Source organism: Antechinus flavipes, chromosome 2, assembly GCF_016432865.1.
Source record: "Antechinus flavipes isolate AdamAnt ecotype Samford, QLD, Australia chromosome 2, AdamAnt_v2, whole genome shotgun sequence".
In the NCBI taxonomy this organism is placed as follows: Eukaryota; Metazoa; Chordata; class Mammalia; order Dasyuromorphia; family Dasyuridae; genus Antechinus; species Antechinus flavipes.
Genome location: NC_067399.1, coordinates 368108129 through 368116733, shown reverse-complemented (window position 1 = coordinate 368116733; position 8605 = coordinate 368108129). Strand labels below are relative to the sequence as shown.

At 41.7% G+C, this 8605-nt stretch overlaps 1 protein-coding gene across 1 annotated transcript; it reads left to right on the top strand.

Moving 5' to 3' along the window:
• Positions 1-261: 261 nt before the first annotated feature.
• On the top strand, positions 262-8350 carry SIVA1 (SIVA1 apoptosis inducing factor). Its single transcript, XM_051978265.1, has 4 exons — positions 262-661; positions 6246-6449; positions 7153-7309; positions 8100-8350. Exons 1-4 carry the CDS (start codon positions 544-546, stop codon positions 8155-8157), a joined length of 537 nt encoding a protein of 178 aa, XP_051834225.1. The 5' UTR covers positions 262-543; the 3' UTR covers positions 8158-8350.
• Positions 8351-8605: the final 255 nt, after the last annotated feature.

Below are 8605 nucleotides of genomic sequence, written 5' to 3'. Positions count from 1 at the left end.
GAAACTCGGATTCCCTTTCCGGAAGAACGCGGAGAAAAGCGCATGAGCGCTTCCCTCTCTGCTAAACTAAAGCCCTCCCCCAAAAGGGGGATGTCCGTCATCACCTCCCTGGAACGTCCACCAGGGCCCAGAGCTAAGCCCCGCCTCTGGAAGAGAAAATGCTAGCAGTCCCGCCCTCCTCCGGATCGTTTTCCCGCCCCTAAACCAAGCCCCACTCTTGACGAGGAAACAGTCACTCCCCCGTATTACAGAGGGCTCTCAAAACTCGTCTAACGTAAGGACGCTCCTTCCCTCTCCTCACGGCGTGGTCCAGGGAAACCCCGCCCCCTCCGAGCTCCGCCGTTCCGCGCGCAGCCCCGGGGTCTTCTTTTTCCTTTCTCCCGCCTTCTTCCCTTCTTTTGTCGCTATTGATTGGCTGGTCTCTCTCAGTGACGTCACGAGATCAGAAATTTTTCCCGGGGGCTCGCGGCTGTACCGGTCCGGCCCCGGGAGGGGAAAGGGGTAGTGAAACCCCGCGCTAAGGGGCTGGTGGCAGCGGGGGCAATGCCGAAGCGATGCTGTCCCTTTGGGGATGCGACCCCGCTGCAACTTAAGGTTAGGGTCGGCCCGAAGGAGTTGAGCCGAGGCGTTTTTGGAGAGCGCTATACGCGGGAGATCTTTGGTAAGGGCCGCGAGGCAAGGGAGCCGGGAAAGAGTGCAGCGTCGCGAGCTGAGGGGGGGGAAACCCGGAGGAGGGGCCGGAGCAAAGGGGAGGAGGGTACTAAAGAGGGGAGAAGAACCCCGGGAGAAGGAGCTAGAGGAGAGTAGAGGGAATTTGGGAAGAGGGTGAACAAGGGGCTATGTCGGGAAGAACACCTGGAAGAGAAACCGGGGGTAGGCAAAAGTGCTATAGCCAATTGACCTTTCTAACCGGGACCTTCCCTGTCATACCCCCCAGCACCGTTGTGGACTACTGTCGTCTCTTAAATTGTGAATTCTTTGAGTGCAAGGTCCTCTCTCTTATCTAAACTGTCTCCTCCAGTGGTCAATTAATAAACATTTATTAGGGTTAGGAACACAGTGTTAAGAGTCAAGGATACAAAGTCCCTACCCCCGCAAAACCAAAAGCAATAGTGCTCCATGGGAGCAGACGATCTAATGGGGGGTGACCGCATGCAAAGAACAAGGCTGGGTACTGTGCGCCAGGCACTATGCTGAGTGATGCAAAGCTTTAAAAAAAAAAAAAAAAAAAAGTCTTCTCGCTCGAGGAACTTGGATTCCCGGACCAAATGCAAGATGTTTGCAGATAAGTGACTATAAAGTAATTTCTAGGAGTATGGAAGACTTTAGGGCGCATGGGAAATTGGGAGAGGCCTATTGAAAGCGAAACATGCAGTGTGCATTGAAAAGGGGTTAGGGATACCCAGATTGAGGTGAAAATGGAATGCATTCCAGATTTGGAAATCTTCCTATGCTAAGGTTGTGGTGCATTTATTCAATGCGCGCTATTTGCTAAGCAATAGCAATACAAACACACTTTTGGGTGCTCTATGTTTTGGGTTTGTTTGTTTATTTAAAGCTTTTTATTTTCAAAACATATGCATGAATAATTTTTCCACATTGGTCCTTGCAAAAGCTTGTGTTCTAATTCCCCTCCCTTTCCCCACCCCCAACCCAGGTGGCAAGTAATCCAATATATGTTAAACATGGTAAAAATAAATGTTAAATCCAATATATGCATACAGATTTATGCAATTATTTTGCTGGGGTGCTTAATGTTCTGATAGAAAAACCATGAACACGTAAATAATTACAAAAATCAAAATGTCCCAAAAGCCTTTAGTGCAATTGTAAGCTGAGTTTAAAAGGCGTTTTAGATACCCTGTATATAAAAAGTAGATGCAAAGTAATTTTAATGGCAAAGGGAGTGCTGGAAGCATCATTTGAGCTGAGCTTAAAAGGAAACTAAGACTTCTGTGAAGTAGAGGACTCAGTACATGGAGGGGTCAGTTTGTAAATCTGAATAGGTAGGCTGCAGCCAGTTTGTAAAGGGCTTTAAATTTGAGCAGCTAAGTTTGTGTTTTTTCCCTAGAGGCAATAGAGAGCTATTGAACTTTTTTGAGCAGAAGAATGATATACTCAGACTTATACTTTTGTTGCTGTTTGTTGTTTAGTCCTTTTCAGTCATGTCCAACTCTTTATGAGTCCTTTTGGGGGTTTTCTTGGCAGAGATACCAGAGTGGTTAACCATTTTCTTCTTCAGCTTATTTTACAGATGAGGAAATTGAGGCAAACAGGTTGAAGTGACTTGCCCAGAGTCACACAACTAATAAATGTCTTAAGTTGAATTTGAACTCAAGTTCTTCCTACTTCCAAGCTTGGCACTTTATACATTGCATCTCCTAGCTGCCCTTAGGAATATCATTTTAATAGATGTATGGAAAATTGACAGGAAGAAGGAAAAATTTGAGACAGAGAAGTCAATTAGGCTACTGTAACCATCCGTGTAAGAGACAAATGAAGACCTTCACTAAAAGCCAGAGTGGAGAGAAAGGCATAGATTTGAGAGGTATGGCAGAGGAAAAATTGACAAGATGTGACAACTAATTGAATATAAATATAGAGGATGTGAGGAGTTAAGTATGATTCTGAGTTTGTGAAATTAGGTGCTCCTGTTGCAGAAATAAGGAAATAGGGAGGAAGGTCAGGTTTGGGGGGCTGGGGTTAATTGGGTATATTTTGGGTATATTAGAATCCAGGTGCCTATGACAGTTAGTTGGAAATATGCACATGATGGTGTTACAGAACTGGAGCTCAAGAGATAGTGAATGGACAAATACATATTTGAGTCATCTGCATGGAGATGATAACAGGACCTGATGGAATCAATAAGAGAACTTAAGAGAAAACAGAAGAGAGCCCAACACAGGACATTGGGGTACATCTGTAGTTAGAAGGTAGGCACTAGATGGTCTAATAAAAGAAAGTAAGAGGAGTTTCATCAAGAGAGGAGGAAGAAAGAATGATCAATAGTGTCATGAGGAGGATTAAAACTGAGGAAAGACAGATGGGGAGAGGTGTTTTTATGGTATTTTTATATGGTGTTTTTATTGGTATTTTGGAGAGAACCTGAATATAGTGATATTAGAAACCAGATTACCAAGGGTTGAGAAGTGAATGAGAAGGAAGAAAAGAAGAGAGGAGTGTAAACAATTTTTTCTAGGAGTTTGGCTATGAGGGAGAAGAGAGAATATGATTATTTGAGGGATAGTCAAGTGACTTTTTTTTAAGATGGGAGAAACTTAGGCTTGTTTGTGGGAAGCTAATAGGAAGAAGTTGAAAAGTAGAAAGGGCTTAATTGTGGGAGCACTCTGTGGCAAGAGACAGGAGAATACAAGGAGAATGGATAGCTAGCTGCCTCTTCATCATTTATTAGAATGTATCATGTCTGAACAAAATAGGGATTCTGGCTATGAATTGTCGAAGTAAAATCAAAATAAACATTTATCACAAGGCTATGTTATACACTGCTCTGTCATAGGTATTTGGAAGCTAACAATATTTATAGCCAATTTTGTCCTCAGCAATTATTTGGCCTAATCACCCTCTCTTCCCTTTTATAGATAAAGAAATAGCCCCAGAAGGTAAAGGATTTTACTTCGACAATTTTATTGAGAACAGAGTGTAGAAGTTCCACTTCTGTTTTCTCCTGCCTACCAGGCACAGAGTCGAGTCCTAACTTTATTTTCAGGGTAACTTCTGGATGAGCGTCATCCCTTGTGATCATGAGCTTGGGCCAGCTGGCACCACTTCGGAGGTTAGCTGGTCCCTGGGGATCCCGTTGCCAGGCATTCACTGACCCAGACACTGAGCCTCTGCTCTCTGCCATCCCTAGAGCGTATCATATCATCCACATTTGCACCCCACCCCCTTTACATGAATGTTTCTTCTTTTTTCTTCATATTCTCTCAGTAGTGTCATCATCTCCAAGGGAATAAATTGTGATTTTTTTTTTTTTTTATGCCAGACTCCCAGATCTACATATCCAGCCCTTATCTTTCTCTTGGACTCTAAGCTTGGATTCTTAGATCACCAACATAACAGCACCCAATCTAAGTGTACCATAGGCATCTCAAACCTAATATAACCAGAACAGGACTTATTGATCCTTCTCCCTGCCCAAGCATTCTCTACCCTTTTCATCTTCCAAACTAACCAACCTATGATTGTTAAGGTCACCACCATATTCCCAGTCACCCAGGCTGGAAGCTTTTAACATCCTCAGTTCTTCACTCTCACTCATCCATATATGGATTACTAAATCTTTTTGTTTCTGCCTTGACAGCATCTCTGGTGTAACTCTCCTTCTCTTCGCTCACATATCTGCTACCCCTGAACTATTGCAGTAGCCTTCTTGTGGCCTCCCTAAGCAGCCAAAGTGATTTTCCTAAAGCACAGATCTAACCATTCACACCTCCCCTCCCCAAATTTTCTCTTCCTACTAAACACAAGTGATTCCCTGCTACTTCCAGGATTAAATACAGTCTTTTGGAATTTAAAGTCCTGACAACACAATTACTTTCTCTCTTTTCAGCCTTCTTCTAATAATAGAAGGCAACACACAAAAGGAAGTTAAAAAAAAAAAATAGGAGTATCGGTAACCAGATTAGGGCATGATGGAGAAATCCAGAAGAGTGGAGCATGGTGGAAATGAAGAGGAGGGCTGACCTGGACAACTATTCCTAAATCAAAGTCTCAGCTCTCCATCCTCTAGTCAAGAAAGAGAGGGCACCCAGAGACAGAGGGAACTGATTAAAGTGATTTTTGTGGGATGAAGAGGTTCCTGGGGCACAATGAAGGGGCAGCTGAGTGCATGTCCTATCCCTCTGCCTTTCTTTGTCCACCTTGCTTAGAATGCTCTCGTCCATCCCCCCCTACAATCAGTGGTATCCTTCAAAACTGAGCTTAAAAGCCACCTTCTACAAGAAGCTTCTCCTGATTTCTCCAAAGCTAGTAGATATCCTGTCTAATATTATCTCCCATTTACATGTTTGTCTAAAAAGGCAAGAGTTCTTAACCAGTAGCTCATGAATTTCTCCCCACTCTTTTTGTAATACTCGCCCACCCCAAACACACATGCATACAGTATGGGAACCAGATTTTTTGTTGGAGAGTTAAGATTAATGCACAGAAAATACACAGGAGTTAACTTGTAGGTGCTAAATTATTTCAGGCTCTGAGTGTCATAAGGAGAAATCTTTTGTGAACTATTGTTTATAAAAACTTTGTGAATAGAAATTCCCTTCTCCTTGGCTTCTAATACCTTGCATTTTTCTCTTGTTCTGGCTTCATTAGCTCATTTTCCAATTACCCATTAACCTGGTTTTTCTCCATAAATTAGAGTGGTTAGCCTGATCTAAGCTAAAAGTTCTTGTAAAATTCATTTTCTAGGCTTGTGTTAAAGAGCTTATCTACTCAGATAGTTTTCTAGACTGGTGGTAGGGATATAGAAGACATATAATAGGGGCTTGTGGAATAAATGTTCCCCTGGCCTGGAATTCATTTCTCCTTCATCTTCAGCTCTCTCTGGTTTCCTTGGGAGCCCAGCTCCATGGTCTTATTTTCCTTGAAGCCTTTCCCAATTTCCCTAATTGTTAGTGGGCCCCCCCAGGTTGTCTTATATTTGGATATTTTGTATATTATTTTGCATATTCTTGCACAAGTGCAGGTCTTGTAATTGTGCCCAGTGGACATAAAACTTCTTGAGGAGCAGGTACTATTTCCTTCTTTTCTTCTATCTCTAGAGCCTAGCACAAATAGGTGGTTGATAAATACTTATGGATTGATAAGGCTTGAAAAGTAATTTTCAAACCAGAATTTCTGTTGTCTTTAACCGTGGTCCTTAAAGGCATAGTCTATAACTTTTATGTCTTTCTGCCTTCCAAAAATAATGAAATTAGTTTGAGGAGGAAGAGAGAAAATGAGCGTCATTGGGATATCACAAGGTGCCTTTCTCTAGTTCTTTTGTTGGGTTAGGAATTCTGTTTTCTTTATCTACCCAAGACAGACTTCAGGGCTCTGTTCAAGTGCCACATACTCTGTGAGTCTTTACAGAAGCCCTTTTCTTCTCCCTGACCCCAGCTAGGAAGACACTATCCTTCCTCAAATGAGATTTTATTTACTTATTCCCCTAACTAAATTTCTTAAGGTCAGGAATTTGTTTCTTTCTTTTCCTTTTAATGTACTATCTCTCACTGCTTTTCCAGAGAAAACCAAGCAGCTCTTGTTCCGGGGAGCCCAAGCCTACATGGACCACATGTGGGATGAGAGCTGTGCCATGGACCACCTGCCAGAGCCAGCAAAACATGGTCATGAAGCCCCCAGGACAATGTGTACTCTGAGTGGGCAGATGCTGATAGGGCAGGATGGAAAACTGCTCAGGAGGTGTGCACAGACCACACTTGATACAGGTAACTAAACTAAGCAGCTAGTAGCAGAAGCTTCCTCAGTTGGATGCATGTTGCCTTTTCTTCATAAAATTCATGGTATTATCCACAGGTACTTAAAATTCATGAAGATTTTCTTGGTTTCAGTAAAAAAAAAAAAAAAAAAAACCTCAGATGGTTTTGCTTTACAAATTGGGCCAGTATGAGAGAACTGTCTTGTTCTTTCAGGAAGACAAAAAGCTTTGACTCCAGTTACAATTTTAAATTTGCAACTAGGTTAAACAGCTTTTAACTGATAATCGTAAGTTAAAAATTAGATCTGAATTTTTCTCCAGCCCGTCAAACTCTGAAAGCATCCCTGATGAGCACAGTTAATTCTCTTAACTTCTCAGTCCATATTTGAGGCATTCTCTCATACTATAGCAAAAGAGCAAAGAAATCATCTTGAGAATTGAAAAAATTGGTGTGGAATAGTAGGGATTATGGAGCTTCATGGAACTGTGGGCTCCAACATAAATTCAGTAACTGAGAACAAAAGAAGCCCCCCACCAAGGAAAGTATACCATTTTAATATGAACTGGGAAAAACTGTCTTTTATTCCCTGGGTGGTCATTTAGAAGAAAGCAAGCAGAAACTTAGCAGTGGGGTCAGTTTGGACATGGCAAAAGGCTTCCAGCATTTCTGTATGGCCAAATCAGTTTACCACAGCACTTTATTTCCCAAACAGACTCATCAGAGGGAATGTCCAAAACCTGCTCTTCCTGTGTAAGGACTGTCTGTGGGAAAGAAACCTGTAGCCAGTGTGACCGCTTCCTCTGTCAGAGCTGCATCAAAATCTGCTATGGCTGTAACACTGCAGTCTGCTCTCTGTGTGCTATTGTTAAGTAAGTGCTCCAGAAAGTCGTATTGGCAGGAAAGGTCATGGCACTATTAGGATATTGGTGGCAAGAGCACACTGGGTGTGGTAAATTAACTGGGGTGGTAAATATTGTCAACAAATGGACATTACTCCCTTTCTGCCAGATTGTTCTTTCCAGCAGTTGAGTTGATAGGTGCTAAAACTAAAGTTAGAAGAAACCTTAGAGGACATCTCTTTCGCTTAGGGATGAGAGAGGACCAGACACAGAATGACCTCCCAGAAGCCACATAGATAGGAAGTAAAGAGCTGAAATCACTCCCATGTGGTCTGACTCCAATCTTACATACCATTATTATGGGATCACAGAATGTCAGAGCTGGAAGAGACCTTAGAGATTATCTGATTCAAGGGTTCTTAAATTTTTTTGGGTCCTAGACTAGTCAGAGCTATACATTTCTTGTAAAAAGAATGTTTTTAAAGGCATAAATAAAATACATTCGGCTTCTAAGAAAAGCAGTTCCCCATCCAAGTTCATAGATTCCCTGAAATTCATATATAGACTCCTTTGGGGTTAAGAACCCCAGATATAGTCCAGGCCCTTCATTTTACAGATGAGAATAGTCACTGATAGAAAGGGAATGTGATCTGCCCAAATTATCACAGAAGTTTAGATGCAGAACCTAAGACTAGAATGTAGGTTGCCTGAACTCCAGGCCTGGTCCTTTTCCACTGTTTCATAATTTTTCAAACTCTTGTCAACAGGCTTATCTAATAGATTTTTTTTGTCTTCTCTTTCTCCATGGTCTTCTACCCAGTTACAGTGACATTGGTGAGAGTGCACTCTGCAGTGGCTGCTCTATGTTTGAAACCTGATGTTCAGTTAGAAAGAACTACCTCTCCTGTCTGGGAGGCCTGTACACCTTGGTCATCTCCATCTGCACAATTAGCACTGGGGTGTAGGTGGAAGAACTACAGGATTTCTAGTATTTTGTGGTTTGTATGTTTTATATTTTGTACTCTAAATAGTGTAAGTAACAGAATTGAATAAAATCTTTTTATATTTGAATGACTTGGCACCTTTTTATTACTTTTGTGAAGGGTGTAAAATGCCAAGCCTTTAAAGATTATTATTATGCAGGATATTGAAAAGAGATATCCAGGTCCTGTGAAGTAACTTACTGAAAGTTTCCTATTCTTATGTCTAAAATGTATAATTTTTTAAATCTAAATCATTTAAATAGTTTATTTTAAAGTGATTATATTTTGGGGGTTCCTTCTAGGGTAGCAGTAAAGGGCAAGAACTCTGTATGATTGATTTAAT